Source organism: Mustela nigripes, chromosome 15, assembly GCF_022355385.1.
Source record: "Mustela nigripes isolate SB6536 chromosome 15, MUSNIG.SB6536, whole genome shotgun sequence".
NCBI lineage: Eukaryota > Metazoa > Chordata > Mammalia > Carnivora > Mustelidae > Mustela > Mustela nigripes.
Window position 1 is genome coordinate 70,528,382 of NC_081571.1, and position 20,178 is coordinate 70,548,559.

The following is a 20,178-nucleotide window of genomic DNA, read 5'->3' on the forward strand; positions in this document are numbered from 1 at the left end:
TTGTTTGAACCTTTTGACCACCTTCACCCATCCCCCCTTTCCCACTTTTGGCAACCACCAATTTGTTCTCTGTATCCATGAGTTTTTTTAGTTTACTGTAGGATCTCACATAAGTGAGCTGTACATAAGTGATCACATAAGTGATCTCACTTATGTGAGATCCTACAGTATTTATCTTTCTGTGGTTGACTTATTTCACTTAGCATTAATGCACACAAGGTCCGTCCATGTTGTTGCAAATGGCAGGATTTCCTTCTTCTTTTTTTTTTTTTTTTTTTTTTTAATGGCTAAGGAATAGTTCCCCGTGTGTGTGCACACTTGTGGGCATGCGTGCCACATTTTCTTTCTCCATTCATCCATTAATGGACACTTAGGTTGTTTCCATGTCTTGTAAGTCATGGTGCAATGAACATGGGTGTGGACAAAGAGCAATTTTAAAAATCAAGTATTCATTCCAACTGTCCAAAGATACACCTGCATATCATAAATATTACATGAACCTTTTATTCAACACTCATTTTTATACTTATTGGTAAACTAGTAAGTTTGCATTTGACCATAAACACAGAAGAGCATTACTGTTTAACCCCAGCTAAAACGTCACTGGGGTATGGCATGCACTTTGGATTGTGTTGGGGACGCCAGAGGAAATGGTCTTGAACAAACTTAACGGTAGAGTAACTTGAATCTCATCCTGTTCAAGCTCCCAGCTCTCTTGCTGAATTTCCTCTGATGAACGCAAGATACACGATCTGTTGTAACGGGAACCACTCCCCCGCCCCGCCCGGGCTGACGTGGGCTACACTCCCCAGAGCGCCTCGCTCTCTTAGCTGCTGTGGCTCCCCGGTTTCTTCTTCACAGAATCTTCCAGAATTGCTCTCTTTCCTGGGCACGCTGGCCCGCGACGGGGGGTGGGGTGGGGGCGTCCCAGGCTTCCAAGCCATTCTCCGGGGCTTTAGGTCACTAAGGTACTTCTCGGCTGTCCCCGAAATGCTTCGAGCTCCGTCGGCAACTGCTACTCCACCGAGCTCCGGCCTCGGGCCGTTCTTGCGCACTTTTCCCTGGAGTCTCTGCTCCTTCCGAGACGCTCGACAGGCGGTAGCAGGCTCTGTGCGGCTGCTCACCCGTCCGTTCCGAGACCCGCACCCCAGGCGCGCGGGCTTCCCGGGAGAAGGGAGCTTGGCGGCGGCTTCACCTTCCTCTGTGAACAGCGCACCGGAAAAACCTCCTCCCAGCTAACCTACCGCTCCGGGAGCGACCCGAAAAGGCACCCGCCGCCTGCGCATGCGGACTCGGCAGCCGCCACACAGGCGCCGGGGCCGCCTCCCTCCGACCGGCCGCGGCCGTTTGGAGCTCCCTGACAGCTCCACGACCGGCGGACGCAGCCTCGTCTCGGGCCTCCACGTTGTCCTATCAGAGATGGGGCGGGGCGGCGGTCCCCGCAGCCTATCAGCGGGAACCACGACCCCGGCGAACCCAGTAGGAGAGCGGCCGGGAAGAAGGCGATTGGGCGGCGCCGGCGCGCGGGGCGTAGCGCCGCCCGGGCCCCGCCCACCGCTGCCTTCCTCTGCTGGGCGCCAGCTGCTGCTTAGGCCTGAGCGAGAGCCGACGGCGGGCGGGCGCAGCTGCAGCCTGAGCGCCGGCGGGGCTGGTGGGCCCCGCACCCTCTCTCCTCCTCACTGCCCGCGCCCTCGGACATGGTGGCCCCCGGCTCGGTGACCAGCCGGCTGGGCTCGGTGTTCCCCTTCCTGCTGGTCCTGGTGGACCTGCAGTACGAAGGTGAGTCCTGCCCTGTCCTGGCTGGGGGAGCGGGCGCCCGGCCCAGGCCCCCTGGCGCTTCCCCGCCTGCCTCCGGGCGCGAGTCTCGGGGCGGCCCGGGCGGCCGGGCGGGAGCTGGGGAGTCCGCGCGGCCCGGCTGGGCCTCAGCCTGCCCCTGGGCGGGGGCCGGCGCCCGGTTCCGGGTTCGTTTAGGGGAAGAGGTGGTGGGACCGGCGCGCCGCCGGGCGGGGACGGGCGGGTTCGGAGGGAGGAGCGGGGTCACAGGGGGTCGAGGGGGAGTGCGGGGGGCGCGGGGTACCCGGCGGCGACTCCTGCAGTGTCCTGGGACGCGGAGACCGGAGCAGCCGTCGGGTCCCAGCCTCGCGACCCGCGCTAGGCGCCTGGGGGACCCTGGGTGGGTGATGGTGGGAGGAGGCAGAGAAGGTGGGCGAAGGGGAGGCTTCTTTCGCTCCGGAGTTCCGGGGGAGGGGGGAGCGCGTCCGGCTGCGCTTAGTGGAGGGTCAGCAGTGTTGACTTTTCAAAGTTGAGTAATCCTCGCGTTTCTGGGTGTCGCGGGTAGAAGTTGTTAGGTGGGTGCGTTAGGGAGCCGATGCTGGAATTCAGGCTCCTGGAGGGCAAGGCGCGAAGTCTGTGGTTTTGCTGCTCGCTGCGTGGTGTCCTTGAACTTAGGGCTGACTTTGCTCTTCCGAGTTCTCTGGAAAAAGGCCCCCCTGCAAAAGTACGGAACGCTTGAATTGCGCTGCAGTCCCGCAGATTGCGTTGCTGGCTCCTCTAACAGAATAGCAGAAGCAGAGGGCTGTCCCATCTCAGGTGTCCCCGGGAGCCGGAGCCGTAGGAATGAAAGCTGAAAGGGCCACCTGAACTAATTAATGTTCCCAGCCTGGTGACTGCAAGAAATATTCGAGTGTGATGACGGATCACATGCACTGATCTACTTTCATTCCTATGAAAAGGGCTCGTTAGTCAAGGGGGGTCACACATTTCAGGATGAGGTTTAATGTTTGATGTGGAGGGAGTGAGGAACCACAGTGGGGAATTGTTGATGGTAAAATCCCCTCGAAATTCTCAACTTAAAAAAAAAAAAGTAATATGCTCCACATTTTAGGTCTCATTCATGGCATTGTTAATATTGGTGTTCTCTTGGTGACCCCATATATTTTTGAAGCCCAAATCAGAACATACATTGTGACAACATTGGGACAAAGTATTTGACACAAAATTTGTCTAGGTTGCTCTAGACAGTCTAGGGAGTTGAACTTTGAATGCCCAGACCACTCTAATATGGGTCATGTATTCCAGTTATCTTGCATTTTCTAATGTTAACGCTACCCACCCCCACAAGTGCCACATTTTGTCCAGTTACTGCTAGTGATTTACTTTGACCACTTAAGAGAATGTTGCCTAGTTCTGTTTAATGCCTTTTTTTTTTTTAAAGTTATGAAAGTTCGGGACGCCTGGGTGGCTCAGTTGGCTAAGCGGCTGCCTTCGGCTCAGGTCATGATCCCAGCGTCCTGGGATCGAGTCCCACATCAGGCTCCTTGCTCCGCAGGGAGCCTTCTTCTCCCTCTGCCTCTGCCTGCCTCTCTGTCTGCCTGTGCTCACTCTCTCTCTCTCCCTCTATCACTGACAAATAAATAAATAAATAATCTTAAAAAAAAATTTAAAAAAAAGTTATGAAAGTTCACTTTTATATGATTTGCTTTTCCTAGTAGCTTTTGGACTACCTTTTTTGGACTTGCTGTTCTGTGGAACTCTGAGTACTTCATTTCCCTCCTATAGTGTTTTCCATAAGAAAAAGTTGATTAGAGAGTTTTTCTGTATAGAAGGCATTGGTGACAGTTCTCAGAGGAGTGCCAGAGAGCTGTTTTTGAGGAGTATTGCCTGTATGAAGTAGCAGGGACTTGGTACAAGTAGTAGGGAAGAGAGGGAAAGATCTTAAATTCATTAAAGGTCTTCTGTGTGCCAGGCATCTTTCTATAAGTGACCGCTCATTCATGGAGGTATGTGATACTGTTTCTACCTTACAGATGAGGGAACTTTAGCTATAAGTCATGGAGCTGTTAAATTTGAGAACCACAAGTTAAACTCAGTTATTTGACTCTTAAGTTCATCTTATGTGCAGGTGGGAGGCAGAAATGAACTGGTTGATAGTATGATATGGGCTCCAGCATTTGTAGTAGCCGCTGAGAAAAAAAAAAAATCGGCTTTTTTTTGTTTGTTTGTTTGGTTTGTTTGCCACTGGCAGTAATGAGGTGATTTCCTGGTGTGTTTAATACAGTGGTTCTCAAACTTGAGTGTGTATCAGAATCTTAACTGGAGGGCTTTTTAAAACAGAGTGCGCTTTAAAACAGCGTTTCTGATTCAGTAGGTGTGGGTGGGACCTGAAATTTCGCATTTCTAAAAAGTGATCACTGGTGAGAATCACTGGTCTAATAAGTCATATAGAGGAGTAAAATTAGGTGTCTGCATGTACTAGACACTAAACTTGGTGATGCGGATATAAAGGTAAGAAAGAACCTTTGACCTGAATTGACAAACTGTTAACTCTGTTTTCCAAAATAAGTCGTGTTTGGTTTCAGGAACCTCCCAGTCCTCTAGGGGGTATAGGTCTTAGGTTCAGAGGGAAGGGAGATGAAGGAGAAGGGTGTGAAAATAATAAGTGTGAAACACAGAGTTGCCCCAGCAATTAGCTTAGTTGGCCTAGTTTTTTCTGATTTAAAAATATTCATCTTTGGTTGTCTCTCCCCCACCCCCGCCAGGCTTTTCTGTTTATTGTGATCCAGACAAAGAGACTATGTAATAGTCTTATGAATTGAAAGATTACATCTTTTAGCACCCTCTTTCAAAAAGTCCCTTGGAATAAGTCCAAAGCACTAGGTTAGGAATAGAATTTTTGGAGCAGAAAGACAACTTTAGTAGTATCTAGTATTCTCCTGTTACAGATAACGTAGCTATTTTAATTCTTTGTTAATGGTTTGTTCTGTTTGGTGCTATAAGTAGGAGCACAGCCTGGGAACCAGACCTCCTTTTATCTTTTTTTTCTTCCTTACCATGCTTCCTGGACCCAGTTTTTCTTTATTTCACTGAACTGACCTGACTAAACCATTTGTTTGGCCACATGTAAAGAATAGATGGAAATCTTTAGGTCTAAATGATATTGATCATTTTTATGTTCATCTAACCTACTTAAAGTTTCTTTTTTCTTTGGGATTTTTTTGGCATTATTTAAATTTATAAAGAAAAAAAAAGTAGGAAAAATGAATGACTTTCTGAAATTTATACACACAGAGTGTTTTAGCAAATGGTTAGATAGGTTTGGGGGTTCTTTTAATGTGTTAGGCTGTAGTTAGTAGTGTAAATGTTCCAGTTCACTTGACTAGCTAGCATTTGCTGAACAAGGGCTTGAAATGCAGTAATTTTGATTCTGTGGGACAGGTTCTGTTTCTCAGAAGTGAACTAATTGTGGTTAAGATTAATTTCTTTTGTCATTGTTTTCCTTAGATTAATGTCCTGTGGTCTATCTTTGTTTATATAGAAATATGGGAACCCAGTCATCTGCTCTTTAGAACTAAGACATTTCTTTCTTTCTTTTTCCTTCCTTCCTTCCTTCCTTCCTTCCTTCCTTCCTTCTTTCCTTTCTTTCTTTCTTTCTAAAGATCTTATTTATTTATTTGAAAGCAGAAAGAGAGGGAGAGCTCGAGAAGGGGAGGGTCAGAGGAAGAGGCAGACTTCCTACTGAGCAAGGAGCCAGACCCAGCATTAGATCCCAGGACTGCAGATTCATGACCTGAGCGGAAGGCAGTTGCTTAACCAACTGAGCCACCCAGGCGCCCCGAACTAAGACATTTCAACTGCAGATTTATTTTTCTTTCAAGGTCGTTAGAAAGCTGGTTTAAAAAAAATGGTTAATTTTTTGTTTTGTACATCTGATAAGTTTGTGTCATTTGGAGTTCTGAAATATGAGAATCATCAGAGTCTTACTCTATAATGCTTTCTGGTGAGATGTAGTACAGAACTCATGGTTTTGTCAAGGAGTTCACAGATCTCCTAGCGATTTAAGACTTGCTTTGTGAAGCACGCGGGTCCTCTCCCCTCTTGCCTCAGTTTAGATTTATGGGTCCACCCTGTAGTCTCGCCACTGCAAACACCCTTTAATTTCCTCACCCCGTATGCTTTTGTTTTACTAGCGTGGCACAATTCAACATCCATGAAACCCAACTTGGCCAACTTGATTGTTATACCTCAGAGTTGCACATGGAGAAAAACGCAGATAACCTTGCTGACTGGTCGCATTGTGAGCACATAATCTCAATTTCAAATGCACATTCAATACTGCCAGCATTCCTATAATTCCCTAGTATGTCTGTTCCTGAAAATCAGCATTTCAGTCCTCTTCTTTCCTTAAATATCCAATGTAACCCCCTTTCCTCTCTCTCTACCTCAGAGAATGAAAGCCACCACTGGGCAGTTTCCTTTTCTTTCTTCCACTGAGTACCTATATTCATACCCAGTCTGCTAGTTTTCTTATATTAAAATAGATAAAGCATCTCTTTTCCTGGCAAAATCCAATACCTCTACTTATGTCCTGGATTCCATTTTCTCTCATCTCTTGAAAATATTGTTCCTATAGTTATCATTTCTCTCCTGTGTCATCACTTTGTTTCTCTCTGTGGGATCGTTGGCATCAGCACTCCAGCATGCTGTAGGGTTTCCATCCTAAACTCCTTTGATGTCATGTGTCCCTTCAGCTACTGAACTGTGTCTTTGCTTCTCTAGAGAGCAGGACTTTGAAGAGTTGATAGTCTCTATTTCCTCATCTCTGTTATCTTTTCATCACTGATAACTGCGCAGCCTTACTCTCTGACTGCTGCCTACTTACACCTCTTACCTCAGTCTTCCTCTCACCCACCACTTCCCACCGCACCAACTTCTTTATTATTATTAGTGTTATTTTTTAGAGAGGGAGAGAGCAGGGGTGGTGTGGGTTGGGTGGGGAGGGGCAGAGAGAGGGAGAGAGAGAATCTCAAGCAGGCTCCATGCCTAGTGTAGAACCTTTTGCGGGGCTCATAACCCCAAGATCATGACCTGAGCCAAAATCGAGAGTCGGATGCTTAACCAGGGGAGCCATCCAGGTGCCCCCACACCAACTTCTTTTACTTCCAAATGCCAACCTCATTTCTCACTGATTCTTGCTGTCCCCACAGTCTGGAAAGTTTCACCTGACATCTTCAAATGAACAGTCATATTTCAGAGAGGACTTTCCTGACAGACTGTGTAAAAATGACTCTCTTCTTCAGTTAATAGTCTGTTTACCTTTTTGAATTTACTTCATACAACTTCACATTGTCTGAGTTATCTCATTTACTTTTTTTTCCTGTCTGTTCGCTCTAGAATATAAGATTTGTGGAAAGAGCTCTTATCTCTGTACCTGAAACGCATTGACATGAAGTGGATGTGCATAAATATTTTTTAAACAAATGAGTGAAGTTGACTGTTTAAGCGGTTTTTTTTCCACATGGACTCTTCTAAATTTTTCTGTGTTGAAACTCAAGGGATCTTGTCACAACATTTATGCGTTCACAGTTAATTGAAGCAAAGACAAGCAATGCCCACTGAAATTGAGCAAACCTGGTTATAATAGGTTTTATTTTCCTGGTTCACCCGGGAAGATTTCAGTGCAGACATTTAGTTCAGATGTACCACACAACTACTCAGCCTTTTCTTCCTTTCAGTTTGACTCAGCCACTTGTTGGGTCAGAGTGACTAGAAAGAGATACTTAGGGTTTCCAGCTCAGTGTATTTTTCTTGAAACGGTTTTGTCATCCGTTTTTGGTAGACTATGGAATAACTAAGATAATGTACTTTTTGCTCTTTCTGTGGCTGATTTCCACTTTTTCTGTATTTCTGCTGTGAGACTTCTTTCATGCTCTACCTCATCTTGCTTGAATCTTGGATTCAGATCAGATCTTTTATGGACAGTATTTTGTCTTTTTTGACTTATATGCCTTTGTAGGATGATGTTTGGGTTCTCCTCATCCATCACAATCTTCCTTTTTTTTTTTTTTTTTTTCTTAAAGATTTTATTTTTAGTAATCTCTACACCCAACATGGGGCTCAAACGCCAACCCCAAGACCAAGAGTCGCACACTCTACCTACTGAGCCAGTTAGGAGCCCCTCTTGCCCTTCACATTCTAAGTGCTCCAATCTGAATAACCCCCTGGGCTTGCTACCTGCTGTGTCATCTGGCCTTAGCTTGAGCCTTAGTATCTTTGGCCATTAGTTCCTGCCTTTTTCATTCTTGTTCTTTGACTCTTGATTATGACTCTCACCACATCATATTCTTAACCCCTCAACTCTACATTTCTTTTATTTTTTAAAGATTTTACTTATATGCAGAGAGAGAGAGAGAGCGCGCATGCAAGAGAGAGTGAGAGAGTGAACACACAAACTGGGGGGGTGGCAGGTAGAGGGAGAATGCAGGACCCGATCCCAGGACGCTGGGATCATGACTTGAGTGGAAGGCAGATGCTTAAACAACTGAGCCATGCCGGCATTCCTCAACTTTACATTTCTTTAAATTCTTTATTCTTGCTTGCCAAAATGTGGTGGGTTCTCGTATACTAACTTCATAAAAAGACTTAGCTATTCCACCTCTTTTCTTACACTTCCTATATATTTTGTTGATCTGTGGTCATGCTCATCTAAGGAGAAACATACTGTTTAATGCTGATTAGGTATGATGTTTGGTTGCTTTAGCTCATAGAAAGTAGGAGATAGCTCTTGCCACTGTCTCCTAGCATGTGGCAAAGGAATAAAAAAGTATCCATGACTCAGAATAAGGTTGAGATACTATAACAGCCACCACAACTTACAAATAATTTTTTCTTTTTATATATTAATGTCTTATGAATCTTTGGTAGTATGTTTGATTTGATAATTGTTATTATATATCTTGGATTCTATCCTTTTTTGTAAACTTGTATTTTGTTGTATGTTACTCTTAGTGTATATAAAATAATTACCCTTGTGAAACAGAAATTTATGAGAATTCAGAGAGGTAGATATAAGGACTGACAAAAGTAGAAGTTTCATGTGGCACCTGTTTAGGGATAAGCTTTTATACAGGCTTTAAATTTAGTTCTCCTTTGAATATTCACTGGTTCATGAAAAGTGGTTTAGAAAACGATCCAAAGGTTCATTTTACTATAAAAAGAAACAGACTTTCTGGGGCCTGAAGGGATTCCTACTTGAAGTTACTCCAGTCAACAAGGGGTTGTACTGAATAATCTGCAGACAGAATTGTTTCAGACCTGCAGCTGCCTGGGAAACCTTCAGGTGGTTGAGCCCTCACTGGAGGAACCAGACGAACCAGACATCAGTTCTGATATTCGGATGACTGGTGGTGATACTTTTAAGTAAGAAGGAAGATAGTTATATTTGTTCAGTGACTATTGAATGTCCACCTCGTGCAGAGTATTGAACTGGGTGATACAAAGAAGAAAAGATGATTTCTAATCTCAAACTCATTTTTGGTCTGGATTGGGGTATTCAGGGATTGCGAGAGGCTGGCAAACTGTGAAGGTCAATATGTTGAGGTGGTGTTGCAAAGTCAAGTCATGTGCTTGTGAGTGTGGAGAGGTCATAGGAGCCCAGAAGGCGCTTCCCCACCCTCTCACTGCCGTAGTTAGGGGAGGTCTCACAGAGGAACCAGCATTTGAGGCCAGAATCCTGATGGAGGAGTAGAAATTTCCCAGGGGGACAAGAGTGGGGAAGGTCTTTTTATGGAACAGCAAATGCAAAGTGATGTGGCGCGAGAATATAGTCTGTTTAGGGAAGTACAACCAGGTCATGATGGTCTAGGAGTGCAGAGTAAGAGGTGGAGGAGTGAGGGGTGATGAGGTTGGACCCACATGAGATCTGATCACAGAGGGTGTTGTTTGCTCTTAGATCTAGACTGAGTCTAGCCAGTGATGTGAAAATACTGCATAATTTTTATTCCGAGTGCATTTTGGAAGATTTGCTCTGGCAGCAGCATGGGTGCTGGATTTGGAGGGATGTGGGGGGAAGCTCCCAGTTAGGAGGCACACTGTCTCTTGCCGGGAGAAAGGAGCCTGGACGACAACACTTATACTGTGGCAGAATCTGTTATGGACATGTGACCTGAAGGAATAATTCTTGCTGGATGATTGGGGTAGGCCGTGGAAAATTTTCTTAGAGGAGGTTGTATTTACTTATCACATTAAATGGAAGTTATATTGGATAAAATTGTAATTTAATAAAGATCTGAGTTTTATTCGGAAGGGACAGAAATGCTGGATACCTCTTTTAATCCTAGAAGGTGAGAGAAATTTAGTTTGAAGAGTAATTTAACTTTTGGGGTGACAGTATGATGTAACATTTTTGGGGATCATACCAAATTTTATTTGAAGGAATAGTACAAATGAAATACCTTTAAGTGCATGTTTTGGTACAATTTAGAGAAAAGTTAAAAGTCACCCCAGCGTGCATACCTGGCCTTGATGACCAGAGAAGTCCTCCCCGTGGCTGATTCCTGTCTGATTCGTGGCCGATTGTCCTATCTCCCAGGATACGCTTATCAAAGAAATACACTCTGCCATACCGGGTTCCGGGGTCCCCATTCTTTATGGATTTCACCTGCTGATTCAAGTAATGAATGCCAATGAATGTGACAAACAGGGGTCATTTTTGTCAGTGACCAGTTGGTGGGGTTCCAGTAGTAACAGACTGATGCTTTTTTCCAGTGGTAACACTTGCACCCACCATTGCATTTAGCCTGCTCTCCCAGTTACCGTGGTTTGGTTTCTTGATATCCTGAAGAATTTGGGATTTGGCCACCTTGTTGGTCTGCAGCTTCCTCACTTTCTCAAGCATGTTCCCTCTCTTGAGATTTTGAAGAAAATATTTGGCAAAGTTCTTCAAAGCCACACCACTGGGGGTCAAAGCAGCAAGACATGGACAGGTAGATGTAGGAGGCGTAGACCTCCAGGTTGATCTGGCAGTTGATGGTTTCTCTGATTCCTGGTTACAGTTTTGGCGCATCTGCGGGAGGAATGCGTAATTGTGATGGGTGGCCAAGGAGGGGTCCTCTGAGGGTGCTGTGAGGAGGTGGAGAGCCAGTGGGTTGAGCTCTGGTTCCTTCCAAGCATTGTGAAAGGAGGAAACCATGATGACTCTCAGTGAGGAATGTCTGTCTTGAAATAGCTTGATCTGACAGTTCAAAGAACTTGGCAAATGCTTTTTTCCCTCCCACTAGACTTAGGTTCAGATGAACCTCGGAGGTTGCAAACCATTCTGCTAAAATGTTCTATTAAATGATGGATTGAGTGAGTGAAGCATACACGGCTAGTAACTCGAGCACCTAGCCTGGATTATAGGGGAAAGATCATGGGCTGTGCTGAAAAGAAAGTTGGGCTTTGGAATTGAGTCTTGTTTTGGCAGTTACCGTGAGTGTGCCAGCGGGATGGGCTGGAGCCTTAGTTTCCTGAGTTATAAGAGTGTGGAAGATGTTTGCTTTCTATGGTTATTGTGAAAATTAAGTGAAATTATGACACTGAAAGTATCTAGCACATAATAGATTCTTAATTTCTTCTGTTCTACATTTTTCCTGTCAGACATTTTCATAGTTAGATAAGGGAAGCATTTTGACTAATAGTTTATCTCATACCAGAATTTCTTCCTTCTTCAGGCAATCTGGACTCCTCTATTCAGTGCGTCGATCTGATGTTTCCTTTGAGAAAATGTAATAGGGAGATGTTTGAAAGCTTCATGCTATTTTGAACACCATTCCCTTCCTACCCCTGAATTTTGAGAGTACACAGAATCCCATCAACATGCCCCCGTGATTACTTGTACCCCCTGTAATAGGCTGAATTGTTCCCGAGTTCATATACAATGCTTTCATCGTTCGTCCTTGATTCTTAGTCATTCTCTAGTGTAATTTACCGTAGTTTCCATACACATGTTTTTCTCAACACGAGTAATACACAGATTTTTGTTTTTATACTAGGAACTATAAATGTTTATGGATGGATAGTTCATATTAGAAATTATCTTTAAAAAATAAAAATGAGCTATCTTTAACTCTTTTAATACCCCCACCCTTAGTTCCTTAAGGAGATTTAATATAATTTTATTATGGAAAATTTCACACATTTACAGAAGGAGGGAATGGTATATGAACCCCCAGGCCCCATCCCATCTCCTAACTTGAACAGTTACCGACTCAGGACTGATCTTATTTTAGCCATACCCTTGAATTATTTTGAAACTATCATATATGCGGTCAATATATTCATAAATATTTTAGAATTTATAAAGGATAAGTATTGTTTATCACCTATATTCTCTGCAGTATCTGATTATAATGCTGTCCCATTGAACTGTAGTTTAACAAAAACATTTGAGTCAGGGTTTTGTTTTTTGGGGGGATAAAGCCATTTTATTGAGATGCTTTGGAGAAAGTTCAAAGGGTGGAGGCAATGACATCGGGGCCCGAATCTCCCCAGCTTCACAGTTGCTGAAAGGAGAAGAGGTTATTTTGCTTGTCTTTCCTGACTTAATTGCCTGCTTAATTGTAAAATATGTTATGTCTATAGTGTTTACAAATATTAAGAGTTTTTAATTTCAAGTGATTTTTCAATCAGGAACATCGTTAGCAAACACATTCCTCAGTTTGCTTTATTAAATTTTTACTGTATTAGTAGCACGTTGATACATTTTTACTGGAAAAAGTTAATATAGAATTACACCATATGTGTATATATAGTTAAAGCATAAAGACAGGGCGCGAATACTGTTAGGCCACTTGCTCCGCTCAGTTCACACCCCCACCCTTCTTTCCATCTTGGCCTGCTTTGAATCTCTTCCACCCTGTGGTCACACAGCCCCATGGGATCTTTTTAAAATATAAATCCCATAGTGAGTTCCTTGATAAAACCCATTCTAATGATGTCTCTTTTTTACTTAGAATAAACTATAGGGGTGCCTGGCTGGCTCAGTGGGTTGGGCCTCTGCTTTCGGCTCTGGTCCTGGTCTCCTGGTCTCTGGGTCCTGGGATCGAGCGCCTGGAATTGAGTCGGGCTCTCTGCTCAGCGGGGAGCCTGCTCCCCCCTCTCTGGGCCTGCCTGCCTCTGTGCCTATTTGTGATCTCTGTCCAAAAAAAGGAAGTTTCTTACTAGGGCTGAAAGGCCCAGTGTGTTCTACCTTGCCCATATCCTCTATCTTTCCTAACATGCTGGAGCCTCTTTTTGATTCCTGGAAGATGAGCTTGCTTTGCACTTGCTTTGTGATCTTTGCCAGGTCGTCTTTTGGGTTGCTGGAGGTACTGGTCCTTCAGGATCCTCCCGCCGCCACCATCCCGACCTCCCACATCCCCCTCCAGCTCTGTTGTTTTTTAACTCAAATATTACCTTCTCAGGGGAGACTTACTTGACCCCTCTGTCTGTATTTATAAAGTCCTCCTCCTCCTTTCCTCTGGCAGCTTGTCAAGGCGTTTAGAACTTACCTTTTATCCACTGCAAGAGCAGAAAGTGCATAAATACTAGGTCTGGTTTTTATGAGTGCTACATTGTTTGAAGTTGTAAGAATGTCAGTTATATTCATTTTTAGAATTTTTTTTTGTATTTGTCCCATAAATTTTTTCCCCTTAGTTCTCTTATTTGGTGTTAGTTTCTTAAAGATTGATTTTGTCATCTTTGTACATTTCAGAATTGCCCATTGCCAATCTGTGAACACTGATTGTGGGAGAAGACCGAGTGCCTGGCTGGAGGCTGGGAAATCCAAGGGTCTCTGCCTTTTCCTTGTATCGGAGTTTGGAGCACTCAGAGAACTGCATCCACCTCCATGGCATGCTTCCCCCAGGGAGGTGTTTGGATGGGATTTTGCCCACTAACCCTATCCAGTCCTTTCTGTGTGTGTTCCCCACCCCACCCACCAACCTGAAATTTCTGTTTTTCTGATGGCCCTCCTCTTTTGGAAGTCATCCCCCCCTTCCTCCTATGAGGTTATGAATTTATTCTTTAATGACTTCTGTCATTTCTGGAATTTGAGTACCTTGGGAGGTAGGCTCATGTTCTCAGTTGGCTGTCCTGATCTAGTTCCTGTGGTCTACTTCAAAACATTTTTTAAAAATGTATGAGATTTTTATCTGCTGGTTTTCTCTTAATTGAAGGGATTTAAATTTTATAAAAAAAATCTTGATTTGGGAAAATCTTAAAAATATACCAAACTAGGGAGAATAACATGGTGTACCTTGGGGTACTGTCGCCAAGCTTCAAAAATTATCAACGTACGGCTGATCTCGTTTCACTCACACTTTCATTTTCCTTTTGAGATTACTTTGAAGTCAGTCCCATTCTTCATATTATGTATTCTGTAAAGACTTCAGTGTGTTGCCGAGATGCCAATATCATGCTCAGAAACAGCCTGTCTTCCTCTGGTCACTCCTGGGAACCCCGCTTCTAGAGCATTCTCATAAGTGGCTAAAGCCTGGTGGATTCTCCTAATTGCCTCTTTGGAATAGACCACCCTATTCATCTCTGTTATGGCCACAGCTTTATGCATAGTGTTTATTCAGTATCTTTTGTTTAATGAAATCCATTGGTTTTCATAATCTCCATTATGAAAAGCAGGTTATATTTTTGGATGGTATGGAATTATGTGGGACTACAGGTGACCTATCAGAATATAACTGGTTTCTGAATCTTTCTTGCATGGTGAAATTTCAGAGCAAGAGCCTATATTCGCATTTTAAACCCATTGAAAATTCCAACTAGTTTCTCTGAATGTTACCCATACAGTCTTAAATAGGTTAGATATCTTTACGCTATTGCCCCAAACAGGACCCTGAGTTTTTGAGGCCATCAAGTTAAGGTTCCCTCCATTGCCCCCCCCTTTCTTCCTTGTATGGAAGGGTCCATCCTTGGTCCATCCACCCAAGGAAATAAAACATGGTACAGAAACTAGGAACACTGAAAGCTGAAAAAGCTACTTTGTTTAGTAGCACAAATAGCAAGGTAAAGTGAATTTCTTTCAACTCTTTGCTGTAGTGGATTTCCGTTGCCTTTGGTGACGAAGATGGCAGAGGCCCCCTTCGGTGCCCACATCGCTGCCGTGGGCATCCTGGACTTCTGTTCTTGCTTCACTTGGCTTCCACATCCAGACGGTCGCCGTAAGCCGTATGTAGTCTTCTTTCTCCTGTTTCTCTGAGCAGTCTGGTCTGTGTTTTTGTAGTCACTCCACTGTCAGATCACCTTCATGTCACCTGGCTCTGGTGACTGTGGATGCCTTATGGTTCCCCTCTCCCTCCGGTTCTTTATGAGACTCACCTAACGCCTGAAGCGACCCACTCCAGCAGAGTGAAATCATGACGGAGAGGAGAGCTACCCAAGATGTAGGACTTCAGTTTCTCTGAAAGCCTCATTAATTCTCTTACTTCTGGGCATTTAAATGCGATGTTCTTTCTGTTCGGAATGTTGGTTTTTTCCCCCTTTTCACGTTGGCTGTATTCCTTTTTTTCCTTCAGGTTTCAGGCGAGACCTCGGGAACCCCCTCACTGTTGTCCAGTAGAACTTTCTGTGATGACAGGAAATGTTCTGTGCTGTTTGCTGTGTGTCCTGTGCTATCACTAGCTTTCCAGCACTTAAACTGTGACTAGTGTGACTGAGAAATTACATTTTAAGTGTTATTTAACCTTAGGTGTTAAGTGCCCTAACTTGTGTCCTTACAGCGTCCTCTGTGTGTTGGCCTGTCATGACGCTGTATCATATATCTTCCTACATTTTTATTATGAAACATTTCACAAAGTTGGAAGAATTTTTTAGTGTACATTCCTCTATCTGTCACCTGGATACAATTACCATACTTGGTTTTAACACATATCCATCTAGGTCTTCTCTGTCCATCCATTAATTCTTTTCTAAAAATATATTTCAAAATAATACCAGGGGCACCTGGGTGGCTCAGTGGGTTAAGCCACTGCCTTCGGCTCGGGTCATGATCTCAGGGTCCTGGGATCGAGCCCCGCATCGGGCTCTCTGCTCAGCAGGGAGCCTGCTTCCTCCTCTCTCTCTGCCTGCCTTTCTGCCTGCTTGTGATCTCTCTGTCAAATAAATAAATAAAATCTTTAAAAAAAAAATAATGTCAGTACTCATTCCCCTAAATATGTTAACATGCCCGTCATCAACAGCTTTTTTAAATGTAAAATTTATGTATAATTATCCATATTTTTAAGTATCTGTTTGCTGTTTTGATAGTTGCACATCCCAGTGTACGCTGTGTCTCTGTCAAGATTAGTGCGTCTTCATCACCCCAGGAAGTTCTCTCCTGCCCCTTCCTGGGCTGTCCTTTCTCCCCTCCCCAAGAGATGACTGTTCTGATTTTTTTGTCTGGCGGTGTCTGCTTAGCAACTGGAATAGCTTAATATCATGCTCACTGTAAAAGAAAGAGGTTTTGGCTTCTTCATTTCCATATGCATCCTTCTACACACATTAAATTAAATTTTGTGTTTGATTTTCAGCTAGATCAGCTCTTTGGCTACCCAAAATAGGAGATTGTGTTAGGGCTGCTATGGAAGCTCACAGAGGGAAACTTGAGCTGAGTGTTCACGCTAGTTGGTTCTGCCCCTCTGTAAGTGTTCTAGTGCACTTCAAAGAATCCCCCCACACCACAGTCCTTACCTTCATCACTACTTTCACTGGGGTCACGTGCAACATGCTTGGTTTTCCAGTTGGCTTGGTTTTCCAGTTAGCAAGTGACTTCTGTCAGCCACAAATGGTATCTTGGTTAACTCTGATATTAATACCCACTGTGGATTACTGACCTCTTATTTCTCATTGATAGTGAGCACTGCACTCAAGCTCAAGGGCATGACTAAACCAGTCCTCAAAACCTACCTTTGTCTGTCTGCTAGGACCACTCCCTAGTGTCAACAGTATGTAAGTCTGGGTCCGTTCAGGAAACAGAGATCACAGAATAATTTAAAAGAGGAAAGTTAAATATAAAGAATTGTTAAGTTATGATAGGAGAATACCTATAAAGATGTAAGGAAAGGTCTATAGGATATTCTATGATTAACAGATGGTCCCCCAAAAAAGGCCATCTGAGAGGGGATCCCCCTACTCAAGTCTGGGGTTTATTAGATCTTATTAGAGAAGGTATAGGTGCAACCTAAAGCTGCTGATGGGGAAATTGACTGAGTTGCTAGGACTAGAGCTGGTCTGCTGTAGATGAGCAAGCAGGAAATAACTTCCTGAGGTATGGGTCAGCCCAGATTGGCCTGTGTGTGTGGGAAGTTGGGTGCTGTTGTAGGCATGCAGCCTGGAGTGCATAAGGTCCGCCTTGGGAGACAGTGCCCAGTCAAGGCTGCCAGGGTGCTGAGGGACTGGACCTGTAGGCATATGGCTAGGATATGGCACCATATATCCTCCCCATATGCACCATGCAGCAGGAGCCAGAAAAAAATAAAGATAGCAACAAGATCCAGAAAGTGTCCTTCCTGCAGTGTCCCTCTGGTACATTTGACTGTGACAGAGTGGAGTATTGTGCACAGTATGAAGAAGATATGCTTAAAAACCAGTCCTTTTTTTTTTTTTTTCTTTTTTAAAGATTGTATTTATTTATTTGTGAAGCATGGAGAGTTGGGAGAGGGAGAAGCGGCCTTCCTGCTGAGCAGGGAGCCTGATGTGGGGCTTGATTCCAGGACCCCAGGATCATGCCCAGAGCCAAAGGCAGATGCTTAACAACTGAGCCACCTGGGCATCTCCCGAACCAGTCCATTTTTAAAGCCAGGTACTACTGAAGGATGAATTCAGAGCAGAGAGGTAGTATACCGATAATTGGCATAGAGGGTCAGATCATGTTATTCTACTCAGAATTCCTCATTAGCCCCCTGTTTTACCCAGAGTGAAACCAGAGCCGCACACAGTCAGGCCCTCTACTTCTTTGACCTCCTCTTACAGGACTGTCTTCCTTGGTGCTCTGGGGTAGCCATCCTGGCCTCCCTGCTCTTTTTGGAATGTAACCTGCCATGCTCCTGGCTTAGGACCCCTGCACTAGCTGGTCCTTCTTGGAAAGCTCTTTTTTCTACCTATCTGCATGTGAGTTCCTCACTTTGCTTGGAGTAAGTCTTCGCTCAGATGTCAGTTTCTCAGTGAGACCCATCCTTGACCACCTTGTTTAATACTGACAACCCCAGCACTCCTGATGACCTCACATGGCTTGACTCTTTCCATGACACTTTTTACCTACCATACTCTATAATTTATGTATTTCTTAAGTCTGTCTCCTCCCTCCGTAATGTCCAGCGCCATGAGTGGCAGAGGTTTTTGTTTGTTTTGCTCACATACCCCAAATACCTAGATTAGTGCCTGGCGCATTGTAGATGCTCAGTAAGTACTGGAATATTACACTGCACTTGATAATGCTCATTAAAATGATATTCTGGGGGCACCGGGGAGGCTCAGTTGGTTAAACGTCTACCTTCGGTTCTGGTCACCATCCCGGAGTCCTGGGATCGAGTCCCACATCTGGCTGTCTGCTCAGTGGGGAGCCTGATTCTCCCTCTCCCTCTGCCTGCCGCTCCCCCTACTTGTGCTCTCTTTCTGTCAAATAAATAAATCTTTTAAAAAAATGAAATTCTAGTTTAACAAAGCAGTTATGATTTTGTTGTTTGACATATTTTTACTACTACTGTGGTGGGTAGTTTCCCTTCTATTTTGGGGACTGGTTCCATTCTTTTGATTGACCAGGCTGTTAATGCGTATGTTTTGGGGTTGCTTGCACTCTGTAAAACGAAGCACTGGGCTTTGTTGTTACCTTTTCTGTGTCACTCTTTAGCTTCTGTGACTCATCTGACCAGATTCCTGAAGTAGATAACCATATATATATATATATTTTTTTTTTTTTTAATATTTTATTTATTTGAAATAGAGGGAAAGAGAGAGCGCATGTTTGCACCTGCGCCTGCGAGATGAAGGGTCGGGTAGCGGGAGAGGGAGAAGCAGACCTTCGCTGAGCAGGGAGCCCAACACAGGGTGATCCGAGGACCCTGGGATCATTGACCTGAGCCAAAGGCAGATGTGTAACCAACTGAGCCACGCAGGTGCCCCATATTTTTAACATTTTATTCTTCAGAATTAAATCTTGGTCATGGAAAGTTAACTTATTTTTGTTGTTGTTTTTAGGTGCTGAATGTGGAGTAAATGCAGATGTTGAGAAACATCTTGAATTGGGCAAGAAGTTACTTGCAGCTGGACAGCTAGCTGATGCTTTATCCCAGTTTCATGCTGCAGTAGGTTTGTATCTTGGAACCAAAGCCCTCAGGGGCCATTCCAATGAAGTCTAGTTAACAGCACCTCCTTTGGATAACGTTGAAAATAAACACTGTTTAATGTTTAAAGAAAACATTTAAAAATATTTGCAGGATTCTGGGTGAAATAGATTAATAAACACATGACACTTGAATACGTATGTGTCTAACACGAGAGAATTTTCCAGATAACTTGGACTTTCTACTGTAAGTACCAAGAATAATTCAAGATAATTTTGACAGAAAAGCTTTTCTCACTGTATTATGTAGTTTTCTGCCCCCCCTTAAAGATTTCACTGAAGATGGTTTAATGATGACTTGAGAACATTGGTATGGTTATTTTACTTTGAGGCCTTTGGGAGTTCTTGCCGTCCATTGCCTCTTCTGTGTTGGGCAGACTTCCTCCATCTCTTAGGCTGTACTGTTGCTCATTTTTTTTTGTCTGTAATGTCAGCGGTCTTTGCACCTTTCAGTCTGTTGGGACCAAGAGAAACAAGATGGTCACAATAAATAGGTTGTAATGAGGAGTTAAAGGATTTTCTTAAGAGTCACTGTATATGCTTTTGTGTTAGGACTTTCTGACATTGACTTTTCTGAATCCTTTTTTAAATTAATTTATACATTCTTACCTATATTTGGGATGGTTAAGAGTGACAAGTTAACTGCGAGTTAACAATGTGGTGTTTTTTTTTTTGTATATTTTTAATAAGATAATTATTAATTATCTGGTTTTGCTCATCAGAAAAATTATCATCTTACTCTTAAAATTTACTTTGTAAACAGTACATGATTAGATTTTGGTTTGGCAATATTTTTCTTCATGCTTTTTTGAAAACTCAGATTTTCATTACTGATGCTAATAGCTGTCTAGAATAATAAAAAACCTAGATTTTAATCTTGGCTCTGCCACTTGATAATGCTATATTATTGGTCAAGTTATGCAAGTAAATTTTGGCTTAAACAAGTTGTCTGCATATTCTTAGCAGTTTTCACAGTGCTACCCAAAAAGGGATTTCTTTGTGAAGGTTAGGTGAGAATAATGTATATAAAGATTTTTTTGAAAATAGGGTAC

The 20,178-nt window shown here is 43.6% G+C and overlaps 1 protein-coding gene across 1 annotated transcript in view; it reads left to right on the forward strand.

Annotated features, from left to right (window-relative positions):
• Positions 1–1,548: 1,548 nt before the first annotated feature.
• Positions 1,549–20,178, forward strand: part of DNAJC3 (DnaJ heat shock protein family (Hsp40) member C3) — a 63,153-nt gene continuing 44,523 nt past the window's right edge. Inside the window, exons 1-2 of the mRNA XM_059378254.1 lie at positions 1,549–1,779; positions 18,982–19,092. Coding sequence (XP_059234237.1) covers positions 1,698–1,779; positions 18,982–19,092 — 193 coding nt within the window. The 5' untranslated portion in view covers positions 1,549–1,697. The remainder of the gene's footprint in view (positions 1,780–18,981; positions 19,093–20,178) is intronic.